Source organism: Lepidochelys olivacea, assembly GCF_965140295.1.
Source record: "Lepidochelys olivacea isolate rLepOli2 genome assembly, chromosome: 2".
NCBI lineage: Eukaryota > Metazoa > Chordata > Testudines > Cheloniidae > Lepidochelys > Lepidochelys olivacea.
The window spans coordinates 248,743,820-248,764,708 of record NC_140412.1 but is presented as its reverse complement, the minus strand read 5'-3'; the positions used below and the strand labels follow the sequence as shown (position 1 = coordinate 248,764,708).

At 41.1% G+C, this 20,889-nt stretch overlaps 1 protein-coding gene across 6 annotated transcripts in view; it reads right to left on the bottom strand.

Moving 5' to 3' along the window:
* Window positions 1–20,889, bottom strand: part of DIP2C (disco interacting protein 2 homolog C) — a 485,782-nt gene that overhangs the window by 74,860 nt on the left and 390,033 nt on the right. For all 6 annotated transcript variants that reach the window (XM_084620447.1, XM_084620449.1, XM_084620450.1 and 3 more), the window contains 10 exons: window positions 19,521–19,729; window positions 18,414–18,528; window positions 14,982–15,183; window positions 13,242–13,351; window positions 11,778–11,858; window positions 8,467–8,590; window positions 7,159–7,280; window positions 3,087–3,198; window positions 2,849–2,958; window positions 2,179–2,309 (listed from right to left, as the gene is read on the bottom strand). In XM_084620447.1, the coding sequence (XP_084476573.1) occupies window positions 2,179–2,309; window positions 2,849–2,958; window positions 3,087–3,198; window positions 7,159–7,280; window positions 8,467–8,590; window positions 11,778–11,858; window positions 13,242–13,351; window positions 14,982–15,183; window positions 18,414–18,528; window positions 19,521–19,729 (1,316 nt within the window). The remainder of the gene's footprint in view (window positions 1–2,178; window positions 2,310–2,848; window positions 2,959–3,086; window positions 3,199–7,158; window positions 7,281–8,466; window positions 8,591–11,777; window positions 11,859–13,241; window positions 13,352–14,981; window positions 15,184–18,413; window positions 18,529–19,520; window positions 19,730–20,889) is intronic.

Here is a 20,889-nt window from a genome sequence, read left to right as displayed (position 1 = left end):
AGAAGGGAAGGCAGGGAGGAGCATCTGATTGGTTGCTCTTCCCTAAAAGGCAGGCAAGTGGGGAAGGCAGCCAATTAGAGGGGGATTTCCTCTGGGCAAGTCTGAAACTTACATGAGGATTGGAGCTTCTCATTTATTGAAAGACTGGCTCCAACACAGGCCAGAAATCACAATACTTCTGAGAGCTAACAGCACTGGGAAATATTTCCTTTTTGGTCAGGTCAACGTTAATCTGCATTTGTTTGAGCTGACATGGTGTCTCATGGAAGTTGTAATTTGCGTGTGTCCCCCTTATCGTGGCCCCATGGTACAATTGTATCTCCCTATCTTGCACTGCAGTCTCCCCTCGGCCTGAGCCACTATGGTATATCCTGGGAGATGTACTTTGGCCAGGGAGAATAAGGGCACAAGGCACACATGAACTACAACTCCCATGAGGAATTGTGATGGTTCACATGAACACAGATTAATGTTGAGATGACTCAAAATTCAATGTTTTGATGTCAGAATGTCAAAATATTTAGTTTCAATAGAAAGTAGGCAAACAAAATGTTTCAACAATTCCAAGGCTACATTTTTATGAACTTTTTGTTTTGTAAAAAAGTTCAAATAATTTGACATTTTGTACCAATTGGGGATGAAAAGAAGATGTTGAAATATCAAAATTTCCTGCAAAATGATTTTTGTTCAGCTCTAGCCCCTTTGTAGACCTTGAAATAAGAGACCAGAGCAATTATCGTTTAAACCAACAAATACACTGGATCCCGTAAAAAAAAAAAAGAGAAAAGAAAAACCACACACACACACACACACACACACAAAGACCGTGCTAGGATAACATTTTAAGGTATGGACCTTACGAATGCAGTCACGGCAGCGCAAGCTGTGGGATGGTCTAGCTGCCTCCAGTATGTGCTAGGACTTGGACAGGTACGTGACTTGGGAGTGTAGCTTTTGCGGTTACACTCTTTTTTTGAATGCTAGCTTGATGACAGCAAGTGTGAGCGTCTCTCCTTGAGTTGGGTATCACGCCCGCAGCTCCAAGCAAAGACGTGTTCTCTTTGGGAATCGCAGTGGCCTGAGCTAAAGGAACTGTGTCAGCTTACATTTAGCCCAAGAGTTGCATTTTGTAAAAACAAGCTTTTTAAAAAGGCAAAGCCTAACAAAAATGGTTTCTACACTTTGTTATTAAACAAAGAAGGTTTGCTGAAACCAAAATGCTGCCACTCTAAAAACCTGAAAGTGAAACTGACGCATTGATTTTTCATTGTTCAAGCTCAGATAAATGCCTTCTGTTGCTTTATACCAGAACAGTTAATGTTACTATAATGATTCTCGGTGTGTCAGTTCCAGATTATAATATAGTAATTGCAACAAGCTTAAATCAGAACAAATCATTTTTTTTATATTTTCCAATTGCCGTTTTTTCCCAAAAGGTTAATAAAAGAACAATCTCAGACTATAAGTGGATCTTATGCTAAAATAACGTGCTTGAAGTCTAACAAGCACATGGTTTATGCATCTCATAAATCATAATTATCTGGTGCAAGACAAGTCCCTGTACCATTAACTTTTATTTATTTTTTTTAGTGCTCCAAGCATCTAAACAAAGTGTTGATTCCAATAGGATGTTCACTTTTAATTATAATTTAAATAAAAACATTTATGCAACACTGTATCATTTTAATGCCTTAAGTTACCTTAATTTCAGCATGGTTTTAAAACAGCAACAGTGCACTTTCAGTGAAATGTGTCAAAACATAATAATTCTAGGATCTAACATTTCTTAGTAAAGAATGATTCCAGTTACTTTTCCATAGACCTTCCCTGTACCATGTTTTCAATTTTCTTCTGTAAAGCACATCGTTTTTCATATACATCTACCTACATGTCTTAAAGAAAAGCTAAAAGTTACTGAGAATGCTTTTACTGCAACATTACACCATCCATAGGGTACAGAAAACCACAAAACTGTTAACTAAGTTATAAACTCCCCACTAACTAGTGCTAATAAAATGTCAACATTTTTTGTGAAAATATTTTGCAGCTTTTCAGCCAGCTCTATTATTGCCAATCAAGAATCTCTCTATCAAATTTCTCTATTATCAAATGCAGTTTGTTCTTTTGTTTTATGGTACAATGGAAATGAGGTTTAAAAAGTCTAAAGAGAAATCTCACCTGCAGAGGCACCAGAGGACAAACCCAAGTCCACAGTAAGGGTCCAAACAGATAGCTACTTCTCTAGAGGGGTAAAGCTCACACTGCAGCTTAATAGAACGACAAAAGGCACTAGTGGCTGCATGAGACATCTGGAAGACAAGACAGTAATTAAAATGATAAACTATACCATTCTGCAGGTTCATTCCCAAACTACTGCCATTCCTGAAATCGGTAACAGGATGAAGGAAACAAATTAATATTAAACTTTGTGCTCAGCATGAACACACACTGTAATTTATACCTAATGTGAGTTAATTTTCTTTTAAGAGGTCATCCAAATAACCATCCAAGGAAAAGGAAGATAGAGAATCATAAGTTGAATAGGTAGGACATGGTCATGAGTGGTTTCAGATGTGCTTGATGTGATATTGAAAGCTAAGGAGAATGAGCTAAACTTTTACAAGCATAAAAAATAAAGATGGTAGAATTTCTATATAACATCAGTATAAGCAAAATACAAGTATCAACTTGAATTTCTGTTGATCATCAGTAACATACCCTATAATTCTTCAAAACCACAGAAAATTTTAGAATCTTCCAGACTACAATGAAATTCGATTGTATATATGCCCAAATTGTTTGGTTACATACATGACAAGAACATTTGTTTTTAGTGTGAAATTCCTACCTTTACCCCAGCTAGCATTCCAGTTGTGGACACACTAAAATCAAGATAAGCCAGTGTGTCAGGGTTAGAAGGTTTGTAGATTTGAGCAGGCCGCTTCTTTGGCAAGTCATCTAGAATAAATAAAAAATGAAAACGTGTGCGCCTTATTTTAATGTCAGTTCACTGCATGAATCTCTGAACCACGACAAGTTCAACTGTAAAACAAGACAGGGCAGCTCTGGCTTTAATACTTACTTACCTGTATCTAGCACAGGAGGCCACGTTCTGACATCCACTGCTGCTGCTGCCTCTCGTGACCGTAACAATTTACATATTAATTGTGTAGTCATTAAACAGGCAGAGCGACTCACCTGGGAGTTTAACAAACAAAAGGAAAGAGAACACTAATTACTTCACATGTAAAACTGAGTAAGACCATGATTTATATTACAACAGGGTACGTATCTAATTTTACCAGTCTTATTTCCCGTGATTAGGAGACAGGAACATATGTCAAAAAAGGCAGACCCTTGAAATTTCAGAGGGTATACAGGACTTTTACAAGACCAAGCAATAATTGCACTTTGCAGCAAATCTTTACATTGAAATTAACGGTGCATTAATAGGTAAAAATTGCACTTTTCCCTATATAGCATCATCCTGGGAAACCTGTAGTGAAGGTTATGACAAGGATATTCCCTAAGTGAACGCAATACGTGTTTGTTTACACAAATATTTTAATAAAATGAAAACCCACCTTTACACTTGCAATGCTCCAGTGGTTTCACCTTATTAAATCAATAACTGTGTGCTAGCCACAGACCCATGATTTCTCCACTAAATCAAACGAACAGGATTCTCTGCAGGACCACTAACGACTTAACACGGGCTCCATTTCAGAGAGTTCTGGTGTTTCAAACTGTAGCTCTCGAGCAGTTATTTCTCAAGTGACACAGTCAGCTTACCATCTCCTCTTTGCCTACACTCGATTTTAGGCTCTAAAGGATTTTAGATTTACATATGTTGAGGGTTTCTCTGTCTTTGACAATGGGCAGTTATTTTACCAAATACATTACATACAGAAAATGTGATACTGTTTGAACAAGTATTTAATATAGGGTGTTTAAACAAAAGCCCAAATAGATTACTGAACATTTTAAATCACAGCACAGAAACAATGTAAAACAAAGCACTTTTCCTTTCTTTCCCACTCTTTGAGGGTCTGTGAAGAGAAGTCAAGTAAGCGAAAGCGTTCCTAATGAATGTATTCTTTGTGGAATCTGAGCCATGTTCGGTTCCACTGAACCTGAAGCGGTTATCCCCAACACCTGTGCAAAGTAATAACCATTCTGTGCACTACTGTCAATACTGTCAATGTTAGCAGAATAGATATCCTTATTCAGGCCTCCAGCATGGAGAAAAAGGTGATTGGAAAATCCCAAACTGAGAATGACTCACTGTGAGTTACTCTAGCATTGAACTTAGTACAAATACTTTCCCATTTTGGTCCCAAAGAGACAGTCTGGATCTACATACTGGAACATTTAACTCCCACCTTTTGTCAACATGAGAAAATCAATCCTTGAACCCCACACTTTCAGCCTCATATGCAAAAAGCTCTACCTCGTGAGCTGAGAAAATTAGCAGCTATCAGCAGTAATCGTACTGATCACACCAGTGGCTTTCAACCTTTTCAGACTACTGTACCCCTTTCAGGAGTCTGATTGGTCTTCACTTCACTTAGAAACTACTTGCTTACAAAATCAGACATAAAAATACAAAAGTGTCACAGCACTCTATTACGGAAACATTGCTTCCTTTCTCATGTTTAACCATACAATTATAAAATAAATCAATTGAAATATAAACACTGTACTTACATTTCAGTGTATATTATATAGAGCAGTATAAACAAGTCATTGTCTGTACGAAATTTTAGTTTGTGCTGACTTCGCTAGTGCTTTTTATGTAGACAGTTGTGTAAAACTAGGCAAATATCTAGAAGAGTTGATTTTCCCCCGGAAGACCTTTGCTTACCCCCAGGGGTAGACGTACGACTGGGTGAGAACCACTGGAGCACACCAGGTCCCTGGTCCAATAGCAGGTGCAGTGTGGGGAAGGGAGGAACAGAGACTCCACATTATAGACTCCTCCACCTCCTAAGATCTCATGAACTCTCTCTGTGGACACTTAGTGGAGAAGAGTGGTGGCAGGGCTCCTGACAGTAGCACTCACTCACAACATATAACACAGTATCCCAAGCCAAGATAATGTTCACTCACTCAGTACTACCTTGCATAGGCTGGGTCAAAGTGTAAGCACTGAATGAGGGAAGACTGAAGGGCAGCTGGGTATTTCAGGTACCATATTAGGTTAGCCAGGAGACTCAGGAAAGAGTGCAGAAGCTCTGACCCCTTCGGGTGTCCCAAGAGACATCACATTTGGGGAGCTGAACTTCTGGCTAGCTCTCTGATGGATGGGCAGCAAACACACCTCCATTTGGATGGAACAATATCCATTTCCTGTCACCCTGCTTGGGTTTCCCCCATCCAATTAGAGCACAGTCTGGTCCATAGTCTTTTAGACCTCTAGTAACAATATAGTTAGATCACAGTAATGTTTGATTACTTTGACTACTCCCTAGGCATCTGCAAAACACAGTTCTATGGGCCAAATTCCACTCTCAGAAGCAACTTCCATTGACTTCAAAAGGAGTTGAACTGATGGTACCGGGAGGGCAGAATTTTTCCCTAGCACAGCAGCAACTCAGCAATGTATTCGCAACAGCCTCGATAGTTTAATCTCCACAAGGTCACTCCACTTCAAAATGAGAGCGAATCCTTGGGTGAAACAGAGGTGGACAGGCCTCTAAGTCAAACTGTCTTTAGTAGGGCTGGCAATTTTCAATCTTTATTTAAAAAGTTAGCCTGTTGAAAAGAGCTAAATGATCATGAGACAGCTTAGATCCACCTGAAGGTTTGCCAGACATGCCCTAGCAGCCCTCCTAGTCAATCTTGGCGATCAGAGATTCAGGGATCACTGAAGTGTTATTGCATATGCTCAGTTTTAAAACATCTCAAGAGAACACAAGACCATCACTACAATAAATAATAATGGTCCCATTAATCTGTTAATAGCAGGCCAGATTCTAACACCACATTCGTGCTGAGTAGCATCTTACTTTGTAAGTGGTCCCATTAACTTCAAATGGGTCGAGATTTACAAATTTGCAGATATTCGCTTTATATCTGGGAACTACATTTGCGGATCATGGATCAGATATGGATACAAATTTTCTATCTGTGCAGGAGTCTACAAATGGGATTACTAGCCAGAGAGTTTTGGGGCAGGTCTACACTGGAAACGCTAAAGTGCTGCCACGGCAGCGCTTTATCATGGCTTGTGTGGTCGCGGCAGAGCGCTGGGAGAGAGCTCTCCCAGGGCTCTAAACAAAACCACCTCCACGAGGGGAGTAGCTCCCAGTCTGTCTACTGTCTACACGGGCGCTTTACAGCGCTGAAACCTGCTCTGCTTAGGGGGGTGTTTTTTCACACCCTTGAGCGAGAAAGTTGCAGCGCTGTAAATTGCCAGTGTAGTCAAGCCCTGAGAGAACTAGAGTGCCATTTAATAAAGTAGAAGACAACATCAGACATAAGAGGCCACCCCCACGCACCCTTCTTGCACCAATGTGGTCAATGCAGTATCAGTGCAGCAAAGAACAAAAATAGACCAAGTAAGACTAAAAGACAAACAAACAAACAAAATCCAGGTCATCTCTCTCTGGGTAAAAGCCTGGCCACAATGTAACTTCTAAACTGTTACTCCCCAGTCAGTTTAAGAGCTGCTCACTCAACTTGTAACCATAAATTTGTAAAAGGCTTTTACAAACATGTAAAAAGAACTACGTGGTGCGGGAGTTTCAGATACAGGTTGGCTGAAAACAGTTTACATTAAAGATGGTTAACCTGAAACAGCTGAGCTAGGTCAGTGTAAATAATAATATCAATAATCCTGAGATACCTGATTTAGAGTCATATACTGGAAAACACGTCTACATGGGTCTTTGAAAGAAGTGGATGTAAATGCGCTCTCATCTGATTGTGACAGTGTGGGTGCTGTATGCTTTGAAGCAGTGTTGAACATTCCCTGCTCCCCTTGACTTTGTGGTACTGTACAGGATCAGGTCCTGTGACATGAAGTTTGAACCCACGTTATAAAACCTGTAGCCTTTTGCTAACTTGGATGGAAAAACTTCTAAAGAGCACTTTAATTTTCTATATTTAGTCCACTGCCTGTTTAGACTGCTTGCAGATTTCCAGATGTCTGCTCACCTCCACAATCATTTTCACTGTAGGTAATGTCGTTGCAATGTTCTGTGGATGTGGAGGTCGAACAGTTATTGGCACACAGCCTGCATACAGGCAACCATAAAACGCTGCAATCAGGTCTATTCCTGCATGAAGAACAAAACAAAAATCCTCACCTGAAAATCAAATAATTTAATCACAGACACCCATGTCAGCATAAATACTACTTTGAAGTCACCTAGAAGGTTAAATGAGCAACTAAGCTCTTTAACAGACTTCTCCTTCAGTCCCTTGTCAGTATTTGCTAAGCTTCGCTGATCACTGTCACTTCTGCTGTTCTTTTACGCATGAAATACCAAAGAAGGCCCAAAAGTTTAAACTACATGTCATCACTCAAATGAACTGCTCAGTTTTATTATCATCAATTTATCAGTGAAGAAGCTTAATTACTATTATAGGCTATTATAGGCTATCCAATTTAAATTTACACACAAAACAGCATTTTAAAGGACAATTTCAACACAAAGAACAAAGAGGATTTGTGTTCTTCACTGCTCCTGTGTGCTTAAGGAGAGCCTCAAAATTGTGTTTTAAAATTACTTTCTGCTTCCTTCCCACCCTATTTTACCTTAGACACAGTGGTGCAAGTAGGGTAGTACAGTCTGGTACGCCATACCATTAAGATATTTATTCCCAGTAAACTGTACCGGAAAGACAGAGGAGCAGAACGTGGGGCTGCCAGATGGCCCCACGCCAGCAGCTCCTTTATTGTGGCTGGACCAGCGCCAGCCCTTCCATGCAGCTGTGTCTCCTGTCTGGGGTCTGTACAGCCCCGCTGGAGGACAGGGCTGGGGCAGGGGCGGGGCTGGGGGCAGTAGCGATGCAGCCGCGCTGGAGGAGCTGCCAGTGTAGGGCTCTGGCTCATGGGAGTGGCGGGCCCCACATTCTGCTCCTTTTGCCATTGTGGTTCTGGGGAGCCCTGCGGTTCAGAAGTCTGTATCTGGCGCAGCGGGAGGACAGAGCCCCATCCCCTTCCGCCTAGTAACGTGGGATGGGGAGGGGACAGAGAGAGTGCGGAGACCCAGGGCTGGGGATGGGGAGGAGTGACATGGGGAGTCAAGTGTGGAGGTCACGTGCCCCCCTTTAGCTGGTGCCTCCCTTTTGTGTTCCTCCCATGAATCACCTATGCATAGCGTACCGGTAAGAAATAAATTCTACTTGCACCACTGCTTAGACATATGGCTGTGACTTATTTTTCCAAAGTCCTCCAACAAAAACAGTGAAGTCAGAACTTTTAGGGTCCCCACGGTACAATACATGCAAGTTCTTTACCTGGTGGGTAGACCAAAGCCACATGGTCTCCATCTTGTAAGTGTCCCCTTTCCATCAGCATGACCGCTATCTTCTCTGCTCGTTTATGTAGCTGGGCACAGGTTAGGGAGTTGGCTATTGTTCCCTGCATATTGAAATAAGTTAGTGTCAGAAGAACAGGTTGTAGGCTGAGTTCTGGTATTCCTTCCCCAACTGATAAATTACCAATTGAAGGCTTTTCTTCAGGATGTTTAAAAAAAAAAAAAAGAGAGAGAGAGTGTCAATAGCCACATAGTTTAACTAGGAAAACCTTCCGTCTCATACCAAACTGCAACTGGAAAAAATTAAAGGAATTTTGTCAGGATGTGAATACGTCCCACCCCCAGTCGCCATACGATCCACCCAAAGCAGTGATTTAATCACTCACCTGAACGATATATCGGTTACCATGTAATATCATGACCATATAATCAGCACTACTTCCCTTTGTTATGCCTGCTCTGCTCCCACACGCAGGGAGTAAAGCGCATTTTTACAAGAATTCTGCAGTAGTCCGATGAGTAAGGTTACGTCTACATTGGGAGAAAAAACATCCACAGCAGCAAGTCTCAGAGCCTGAGTCAACTGACGTAGGCCCACAGGGCTCACGCTACAGGGCTAAAAATAGTAGCTCAATCATTCTACTCGGGCTGGAGCCTGGGCTCTGAAACGTGGTGAAGGGAGAGGCGGGCTCAGAGACCTGGCGCGAGCCTGAGCAGGAATGTCTACTCTGCTATTTTTAGCCCTATACCACGACCCTGGGCTCTGAGAGGTGCTTTTTTTTCCCATTTGTTTGGGGTTTTTTTTGCAGTGTACACATAACCAGAGTCTGAGAAGAGTATTCCTGTAAACTTAACTTCACTGTCTGCACACTGGAATGAAGCCAGATGGCACATCAGAAGGACTTATTAGAAGATGAGACACAAGCCAGAAGGGAAGAAAACATATGTGAGGGGGAAGAGATAAGTTAGGAACAACGATGCACATGCATATAAACCAAATAGGAAAGAAAGTTATTTATTTGCACATGGTTGACCGACTAGGCATGTGGGATGGGAGGAAAGATAGCTCAGGAAGAGTTAATAGGCTATGCAGCCTCTCACCTGAACAACTGACCTATTCTTATAGAAGTTAACTTTGGGTCACTACTGACATGGGGCTATCAGACTGTAGTGGTCTACAATGGCTGAGTTTTCTGGTCTTGGCATAGCCCCAATAGGTCTATATCACAAAAATGACCACCACAATGCATACCCTTGCTGGCAGTCTCAGCAGAGAAGCCTAACAGTGAGCGAGAAAAGAGACTGAACTTTCCTAGAGGTGGTCTCTCTGGGCCTGGGCTGAGATAAATTGATGAGGCAGCATGGGGAAGGCCTGCATTGCTACTGTCCGTGCTGTGCCTGTTCTTTGGAGAAGGAGGATTTCAGTTTCCTGTCATATGTGGCCCCTTTCACAAGCACTAACTTCACTTAAAAACCAGAGAAGCTGAAGAAATTGAAAAGAAGAAGAAAAAAAAAGAGTGGTAAGGAAACATTTACATTTCAGGCTTCTACTGGGTTATAAGATAGACAATGAGTCAAAAAATGACCTGTAAAAATATCCTTCCAGGGTCCTTATTATGAAGGAAAGCAACAGGGGGCTCTATTTCAAGAAGAGTTAAGAGAATACATGCATTTTGCTTGATTGCTAAGAAATGAATTATTATTCACCATAACCATCTCGCACACAATCACAATATTTATTTACTTCCAGAAATTTAAAACAAATGTTACAGAGACAAGGTACTGTAAACTGAGCAGATTTAAAAATTTAACAGAGCAATCGAGGTTCACAATTCAATTGATTTCACATGGAAGGAATGATGAATTATTTTATCATCATCAAATTCATTTTCCTCACTGTATTTCCTACCGGCTGGTTGTTCTTCCTACTGTTTTCCCAAGACAGGCAGAGCGTGTTACTTAAGGTCTGACCTTAATAGTTTGATTTAGTCAGTGTGGGGGAATGTGGTCATCAGAACCAGTCTCTCTCAACCATGATGTACTTGTTTCTTAGGGCTGGTCTCCACTACAGGGAGATCAACACTGCTGCAATAGATGCAGCAGGGATCAATTAAGCGGGTCTGGTGAAGACCCACTAAATTGATGGCAGAGCGCTCTCCGGTCAACCCCGATACTCCAGCTCCCCGAGAAGAGAAAGGGAAGTCAACCGGAGAACATCTCCTGTTGACTCAGTGCAATGAAGACACCGGGCTAAGTCAAGTTAAGCTACGTCGACTCCAGCTACGTTATTCACGTAGCTGGAGTAGCGTAACTTAGACCAGCTTACCTCAGTAGTGAAGACAAGCCCTTACTCTCTGAAGATAAAACAGTAAACTCTCTCCAGGGTCAAATTCTGCCTGGAATGCACAGTGGTAGCTTGATCTCAGAAGCTTTCCGTTTGCCATAGGTAACTAATTAAAGCTGCCTCACCATTCGCTGAAAAGTTGCAAATGGTGATGTAACACTAGCTAGTTATCTAAAGAAAAATAAGCAAGATTAAGGGTGACCACTCTAACCTTGAATGGCATTTTGATACCAATGTAATAGACAGGAGGGTACTTTGTAAACACGTAGGGCAGAGGTCTAGTATATATAGTAATCACGTAATCTTCTAATCCTAGAAAAACTCTAATTTTATGCTATGGATTAATATAGTTCTGTGGCACAGAAGCACAGAATCTGGTTTTGATGACTAATTAAATGTTTTAAAATTAAACCATACTTATCTCATAAGCATGCAGATTAATTTACTAGAGGTCCTGCACAGCCCTTGGAGTCCTGATCCATTTCCCTCTACATCTTCCCCTTCTCTATTTTCCCTGGAAGGCCTAATCTCATACCCAATATTCACTATTTCAGCTAAGGAAGAATTTATAGTCTCTTAGGACAGTCAGAACGATTCCTTTAACTGAACAGAAAGACTGTTGAGCAACATCAAGAACTATGCCTCCCTCTACTGGAATGTAAATATTCTGACTCGTCAACACTCCTGGCAACTGTGAATTCATGGGGTAGGAATATACAAAGCTGGGTATGAAACAGAGCAGAGAGCACACATTTGATAACGACTTGAGATAATTCCCTGTTCCTCCCCCATAAGTGAGTAGTAAATACAGCAGCTAAACATTAATGCAAAAAGAAATATCCGAAGATTGAGCCACATACAGTCTTGGTGCGAGCTGATGCAGTGTGTCTCTCAGCATGCATTTCTCCTCAAGGTAACTTGTTAAAGTAATCATCTGAATTTCTTACCCTACAGTTAAGTAGCGTGTAAAGCACATGGTCAGGAGTGGTTTGAGCTCTCCACTGTAAAACTTCTGAGAGGAATAGGAACTAAAACAAAACAGAGTGATAATCATGATACTTTATGGATTTTTTTTCTTAATTTTTTTAAAAATAGGAAGCAATTTCTTATTTCCACTTTATACACCCCATTCTTGCTTCTATTTTATATGTTCATACATCTACATCAGTAACCAGTAAATTGTTGAATGCTGTCAGCATCATTCATCATTAGGGCAACATGCTCCTGCTGAATTGTGCAAACCTGTTTAAAAGTCTAAGATTACTGTTTGAAGTGTAAAAGCAGCAGAGTCCTGTGGCACCTTATAGACTAACAGACGTATTGGAGCATATGCTTTTGTGGGTGAATACCCACTTGCATCCAATGAAGTGGGTATTCACCCATGAAAGCTTATGCTCCAATACGTCTGTTGGTCTATAAGGTGCCACAGGACTCTTTGCCGCTTTTACAGATCCAAAATAACACGGCTACCCCTCTGATGTTTGAAGTGTGACTTACTTGTACTTTCAAAGCAATAAGTTGGTTCTGAATAGTATCTCTGGATCTAAGCCTGGCTCTGGTTTCATAGTTACTTCTAATGCTCCTCCCTCCCTAACTTACTTTTAAAAAACACTAATGTTTGTATGTTTGCCAGCTCACAATAATTACCTGTTTTGTCCTAAAACTGCAGAGGAGTTAACTGGCCACTTCATCTTGAATGGTCTCTTACAAAGAGGGTTCATTACATATGGTAAACAATCTGTTCCATCTTTTATTTAGCTATGACACTCTGAGTCCCTTTCCTAGTCCTAAAGAAGAGCTCTAAGCTACTCTCTCTTACCAACAGAAGTTGATCCAATAAAAGATATTACCTTATCCAACTTTAGGGTGACCAGATACCAAGTGTAAACAATTGGGACATGGTGGGGGAACGCAGGTGTAATAGGTGCCTATATAAGAAAAAGCCCCCAAAATCGGGACTGTCCCTATAAAATCAGGACATCTGGTCACCCTACCCAACTCGTCTCTCTAATAATTACTCTCTCCACTGAGAAGACTAGAGTGGAAATGCAATACATTTAACAGAACTTAAACAAAAAATCTCAAGATCAAGAGCATGTCTACCAAATGAACTTCCTAGACTTCACTTGAAATAATAAAAAACCAGTACAGGAGCACTTAGAAACACTAGAAAGTTAACACCTCACACAGTACATCGATCCAAGTTAAAATTGTAAACGAAGTTAGACACGTTAAAAAAAAATAATGTAGGGAATCCCTTCCTCATATCTATTCTAGAACTCAAATTTTTATTCCAACTAAGCCAACAAATATGGGATAACAATACAAAAAAGATATGCTATTATATTTACAACAGTAGAGATAGTGAATTTAAGTCACATACAAGATGTATTTGGAAAGATGTAACTTACCTTTCTGGCCTGATCATTGTCTTCTATCTGTCCCAGATCTCTGCCACTAGCCTGAGCAATTCGTTTTCCAGAGACCAGGTTCCCCACCATCACAGAGGCAGGGCCAATTTCTAGAATGTATTAGAAACATGCTAAATACAATAAAAATACTAGGCTTATAGTTCAGAATTCTCATTACTCCTTCTCTTGCAGCAGGTGAAGTTTTTCCCATTACCAACTTTAGTGAACAACATTTTGAGAATATCCTAACAATTCAGTCCATGTTTAAGATATGTAAATTGTAAAAAGCAGAAAAGCAATGAAAACCATGACATTTCATGCATTTCTAAAGAGATCCATTGCTGAAGCAATAGATATACAGTTTTAAAATTATATATACACATTTTCAAACTATGGTCAATGGGCCAATTGTGGCCTGCAGAGATTTGGCCACTCCATATTTCTAGCTCCCCCTACCCCTTTATTTTCAGCTAGTAAGCTGCACAAGAACAAACGAAAATGCATTAATATTTTTCTACTATTTCTTTTCCACATAAGCAGTTGTTGTAGGTGTTTGTAAGTGATCAGGACTGGGAGGGTAGATGGTTCACACTCTGAAAGTATTTGAGAACCCTTGATTCAATACATTGAATAGACTGGAGAAAGTGAAGTCAAGTTTACAAGAAAGGAACATATCACCACTAACATTTCACATACAAGCTGGCCTTCACTGACGTTATGCCAACTCTTGCAAATTGGAGACTACATACTTGTAATAAATGTTGCCATTGCAGTTACCAACATAGTAGTATTTTCACTTTGTGCTTTTAGGTGTTTGCTGATTGCTGATGAAGCATCAGTGTCAAGCTTATACCAGGGCAAAGAAGCCCAAAACTTTGTCCAAAGAAGAGCCACAAAAACATATTGATGCCCATGTTGGAATATGCACTTTGGTTCTTAGTTATTCTGCATGAAAAACAAAAGCAAAATACCCCAGAGATCTCCTCTCTTCCTGGCCTCCCCTTTACCATCCACTGAGGCTGAACACATCACATCCGGACAAAACCCTCAGTTCAGGAACACACAGTATTTAACTTATCTGGAATGTGGCCTGCCAGATGGAATTTTACAGCTAGCTGGCATCTCCTATTACTATCATTACCTTGACAAGCCACTATCAGTCTCTAACATTTCATTTTTGTAATACACTTCAAGGCTCGATTATTTTCTTTGTGTTCTCAAGCATTTGTCCAAGAGTGGTAAATTAGAGAAACAAGGGAACTGTTATTGTAAATATGCTCTGAGTTCTATAATGGACGACACCTAAGCTTCTGGCACTGAAGGAGAGAGCGTTTCAGTTTCCATGGTATTTTGTTTGTGCAAAATCACTAGTGCTTAGTAACTAGTAGGTGGCCAAACCAGAGCCACAGATTCAGACACCCCTCCAACTATGAGAGTTCAAAAGCTGGATTCAGATTCAATGTGCAGTGAGGGCACATCCCTGCTAGTGAGGTGACTGGTTACTGGGCTTGAGTCAACAGACTGAGTATTTATTCAACCCAAAGTCTTTCTATATTTCTTATTGCAGTCTGTTATAGAGCCATGTTCAATCGAAGTATTTTTAGGAGGGTGAAGCTGTTCACAGTTCAAATTATGCAACTGAATCTATAAGGGGGTGAGCCCCCTTAGCTCCTATTGATATTACCGCATAGAACATCATAAACATAGACTATTAATAGCTTATGCCACTTGTCAGCTTACCTGGCTGTTTTTGTCGTGGTTTAGGCAGGTTTGTTACACAGGTGTGAGGGCACATCAATACGTTACAGGGATGCAATGAGCCTTCCAAAAACAGTTGTTTGGTTTCTGATAAGTGTATGCCACCTAAAGGGGTCTTAGGGAGCGTGTTTGCTGGTACCAGTGCTAAGCAGTAAACACCCACTTGATGGATACTGTCAATAGCCTAGAAAAATTCAAGAAGCTGAAATTAATGAAGAAAGGCTAATCACTGTACTTATTAGCACTACAGTATTCATTTGGATCTCTAAACTGGTGCAGAAGACAACCTAGCAATTACCTGCCACTGTAAACACACTCTTCAGCAATATCAGAGGAGGAGAGGTGCTCTTCACTGAGTGCATATGAAAGAAAATTTGCTTCACCACTGTTTGTTATAACCATTTAAAAACATGGATCTCTAAAAAAAAATACAACCCCCAACATAAATAGATGAACATCAATTAAAGACCCTGGTAATTTCATACAGGTTTGGGCTGATGTGCCTGGCTCTCTCCATAACCATGTTCTAGCAGTAATTCACTGCAGGAGATCTACTAACTAAAGCACAGGCAGACACAGTTCACAGGCAAATCTGATTTTAATTTGTGTGTGCTTTTAATGCTATTGTTAAAAGGGACACTATCAACTTAAAATCTAATCAACTTCAGAAGGATTGAAAAGAAGTGTCAGGTGCCACTCCTGCCTCTGAACTTCCCTGTTAATTTGTGGAGTTTAAATCAAAAGGGAAAAAAAGATTGTTAAAGATTTTCTCTCTCCCTGATCACTACATGAAATGATCCTCAAACAAGAAGGGAAACTGACAGGGTATACTGGGGAAACTATGAGACTGGCTCTCTACAAAGTGCTGTCAAATGCACAAGGCAAAACTGAAAAACAGAAGTATTCTCTTCTGTAACCTTTTACTTACAGTAACTTTAGGGATTGCTTGAAAAAACAGTAAATACATATTTTTCAGAGAAAAAGTGTGATTAAAGTTGACTGCATCCCTTTAAAATCAGTTAGGAAGTTTTGGCTCGTTGTGTTATCCATTTAGATATCTTCGGGGATGAGATGGCCTAGCCCTTGGAACCAGTGGCTACAGTCAGGAATAACTGAAAAGACACAGTCTGAATGGATTTATTTGGATGATGTAGTAAAGTACGGCTCTGGAAATATCTAGTGAATATGATGACGTCTTCCCCAACAAAGAGATGGATTTTAGGAAGGAGACAAGCAAACTGATCAGTTCAGATGAAACATGGCGATTACTCAACGCCACTTTATCCCTCTGAAACACTGTATATGGATGGTCGGCCATAAATGTTGGTAGCTCCCTTGCTCTCTTGGCTGACGAGATAGCAAGATAAAGAGAGAGGAGCCCTCTGTAAGGGGTTTGAAAAGTGTCCTCATGAGTCTTGAGAGAAGGGTGTTGCGGCCTCAGGTAGGAGCAGGTTCTATGACTGGTGGGTAAGCCCCGTCCATGGTATTTAACTAGCCAATGTACAGGTCATCAGGTGCAGGGACTTCGGGTCTGGATGGAATATCTGGCAATAGTGCTGTGAGATCAGGTCTGGGCAGTCAGAGCTGGATTGATACCAGAATGAACATCTGCAGCAGGTCTGTTAGGCAAAGCTGCCTGGGCCACTACAGAACCATGAGAGTGATCTTTATTTTGGAAATCATCCTGGAGGATCTGTGGAAAGACAAGTTGGGCCTGGACTCCACTGCAGAAGGAAATGTACCCTGGCTCATGCCCGCTCTGGAACAGAAATTGACATCTGGCTTTGCTTTGGGTGGCAAACAGGTCTGTTATGGGAACCCTCTCCCTTCGCCAATGATGGAACATAAACACTATGATGGATCTTTGCAGGGGCTACTTGTGATTGGTCATGGCTTGTCTGCTTAGGAAGTCCACCTGCTCATTGCTGACTCCCAGAAGACAAAGAACCACTGGGATTATCCTCTGTTGGTGGCACATGTCCAGAGCTTGACAGCTTCCTAAGAGATGGGAGGAAACAAGCGTGTGCCTCCTTGCTTGTTGGTGCAGTGCATTGGTGTAGCTGTTGTACGTAATGATCTGCACTGTGGAATTTTGAAGAACAGGTCAGAAGGCCATGCAGGGTAGATCAATACTGAATGCATACAGGAAAGCACAGGAGAGGGATCTCTACTCTAAGCTACCAAGGAGGAGTAAACTAGTGATGGCAAGGAATAGATCTCTTTTTGAATGGTGGTAATTTTGGGGGATATGGTGCCGGGGACAGTTTCAGTGCCAGTTGTCTCTTCAGCATAGGAAGCATTACCGGAAGTGATCCAGATTCATCCAGGGGGTCTTTGGAGGACCTTGCTGGGCATACCAGTACTGAGATTGGTGCTGAGTCTCTCATTCCCTGTGCTGTTCCAGGTCTGATGCTCCATCCTTCAAGGAGTGATTCTGTGTTCTCCTTCTAGGGCTTCCCTTCACATCTGGAGCTATATCTGGGTTCCACCCTGCTCTGAGTGAGCTTCACCTTTATGGACAGGCAGTAGTGCCGACTTTACTGCCTGAGATGGTGATGCTGCAAATGCTGGAGCAGTCGGAAACAAGGCTCTCGGTGCAGATGGTGTTACAGTTTCCAGTGCCAAGGATTTCACGGATGTGGAGGTGGCTGGGGTCAAAGTCAGGAGTGCTGGCTCTGCCAGTGCTCTCTTCACCTTTTTCCCAGTGCTTGATATCAGCGTATGATCTGTGCTTCAGGCAATACTAGCTGATGCCACCGTAGCTATCACCTCTGGTCTGAAGTGACCTGCGTGGACTGCTGTAGCAGATATAGTTTGAGCTGAGAGTCTGGATTTTTGGGTCCTGGATCCAGAGGATTTGCACACAGAGCACCTGTCCTGGCTCCCCACTAGGCAGAAATGAAATAAACTATGTCCATCCTTGAAAGGGATCAGTCTGGCACAGGATAGGCAGGATTTAAAGCCCTGAAGATTTGGAGTCCACCATGAGAGCTGGCATGAAGCACCTCGCCATTCTGTTCAGGGGTGTACAGGGGAGGTCTCAGTCTAGTCATAGAAGATGAAGATTTCTTCAAATTTTATGAAAAGAACAGTTTTTAAGCCTCCAAGGAGAGTAGTGGGTTGGATACTTGCTAGATTCCCACTTGCTACCACCAGTGATAAGAGAAACTAGATGGAGGGTTGTGGCTGCTCTGCCCTTCCTGCCCTCACAGGGGAACACGAGGAGGCACAGAGTACAGGAATGGCTCTGATGAATACCGGTATTCAAAAGATTTCTATCAGATGGGCCTACAGTGAAATCCACATACCCACTCAAAGAAGCATGTCCGATTACAATCTTCATTGTGTTGAAAGATCAATAAAGGGAATATAAAATTGAAGCAGCAAATTTCAGAATTACTATAGGAACATTACCTGGAGAACTCTGCTCATCCACTGAAAACTGTCTTCCTCTGTGGAATCCGGCCTTTGCTCAGCAACAATAACTATCCTCTCATCATGAAGGACACTCACTGAAAACACTGCTATTCTGCAGAACACAAAAAGAAAAGGGTATTGGGTAAGAATAGTGACTGCAGAAAAGGCAATTTCATTCCGGAAGAGAATGTTTTATAACTTATTTGTTAATTATTTGTATTATTCAGAAGAACGCTGCTTCAGCTACCAAATTCTTCTAGTGAAAATTGTAACATGAAACCCTGATGTAATTGTTAAACTTCAGTAGCTTTGGAGGAAAGATATTACAAGAGCTGTAAAACCAATAGGTTTTTTTTTTTAAAGGGGGGTTACAAGTAGCCCTTGTTTCAGTAGCCTTCATCTTTTCAAAACTAAAATTTGTAATTTCACACAAACAAGAAGCATGCAATTATTTAGGAACCTAGAAATGCAGCAATGTTTGAATGCACTGCAAGCTAATGCTTAAAAAACATTAGCTTAGATCACTGGGGATGATCCCAATAACCCCTTACGCACTTTAAAATTACCATAGAATCATAGAAGATTAGGGTTGGAAGAGACCTCAGGAGTTCATCTAGTCCTACCCCCTGCTCAAAGCAGGACCAACCCCAACTAAATCATCCCAGCCAGGGCTTTGTCAAGCCAGGCCTTAAAAACTTTTAAGGATGGAGATTTCACCACTTCCCTGGGTTACCCATTCCAGTGCTTCACCAGTCTCCTAGTGAAATAGTTTTTCCTTATATCCAACCTAGACCTCCCCGACTGCAAATTGAGACCATTGCTCCTTGTTCTCTCAGGATTATGACTATCCTTTTTAGAAGGTGACCTACAAAGGCTTGTATCTGGTGATCTTGGAGGACTCTACAGCCTTCTCTACACAATGAAATTCTGCACAAGTTTCCACCGTTGCCAACACTAGAGCAGCTCCACTGATGTAAGCAATATTCGGAAGTTTAGCATGGATGGGTCAGGGCTGCCACAGGCATCTTTAAATGCTGGACCAATTAGACCTGCTTTAAGCAAAACAAAGATCTCAATTTAGAAAGAAAAAAAGGTGAAGCAAACCTTCCCCTGTAGACAAACTTCATTGGTTCTACAGCCAGGGCTGTTGCTACAATGTCATCAGCATTATGTCTTCTTCCACTGACCACCATTAGACCATCCATTTTGCCCACAACGAAGACAAGCCCTCCTGGTCCAATAAATCCTAGTAATCCTGTCCTTATAAAAGGGTATTCACTTATTGGAGCTCCTGAACTGGTCATAGGAAACACCTGTAAGACATACCAAAATACCGTTAGGAGAACCTAATCCCCAGTGCTACTAGCACCGTGGGCTTCCCTGGGAATGAGGAGTGCTCTCTCCACTCTGGACCCGGACCTCTCCACCTGTTGTGATGAACACTTGTAACAAGTATATTTAGGATACACCCGTTCCATAGCTTCAGTTGCACAACTTGGATTCTATGTTGTAAATTATTTAACAGTAATGGATAAAATATATTTGAGTGGGAAGGAAATAAATTTAGGTCCAAAATGCAGGGCAGTTAAGAAAAAATAAAAAAAATATCACTGGAAATGTCCTTTTCCATTAAAGGAATATTCTTCAGAAAAAAAACAAGTCATCAGAACAAGTCCAGCCATTTTAATATACTGTAGACACCTGCCAATTTTATGTAAGTTGAATAAATTATGTTCCCTTGGTATCTTCAGGAATGCCTTTATTTTCCTAAATGACTACAGCAAATGCCATAAAAATTGCAGGTAATGAGTATTTGTAAATGCAAGTTCTTAAATTATCTAAGGCAATCACAAGCTGAGGGCCACCATTGTGAGTCTTCAATAAAAGTCAAAGTTTCTGTATTTTGTCCTTTGAGGCTCAGATAACAGAAAGAAAAAAAAAGGTCAAATTCTGCCCTCTGATGCACATGGATGACTTTCTGAAGAAAGAATAAATGCTCACTCAGAAATCATAGTTAGGGGTGAAAGCAGATAATTGACTCTTGACTTGCTCTCACATGAAAGGACATTCTTAAAAAAGAAAAGCATCTTAAGTGACTCAGCCAAGGTTCTTAAGCATGTGAGTAGCCCATTAAGTCAATGGGCTATTTATATGCTTAACTTTACACACATGCTTAATTAGGGCCTCAGTTACTACCAACTGGATATTACCAGTTATGACGGATTTTATGAATGCTATTAAATTCTAGCTCCAAAATTAGTCTAAGTACATTTCTGTCTTGGAAACCTGTCAAATATTGGATTACCAGTCACACTGGCTATCACTAATTGCTCTTTCAGCAAGGCAAAAAGTGATTCTAAAAATTCCAAACCAGTGCAGAATAGCAAGATTCCTGGCTTCCATGGATAGACTGAGAACTCCTCCAACCCTTAGCCCCTGTTATTTATTCAGGGTACAGTACTTGTGACACTCA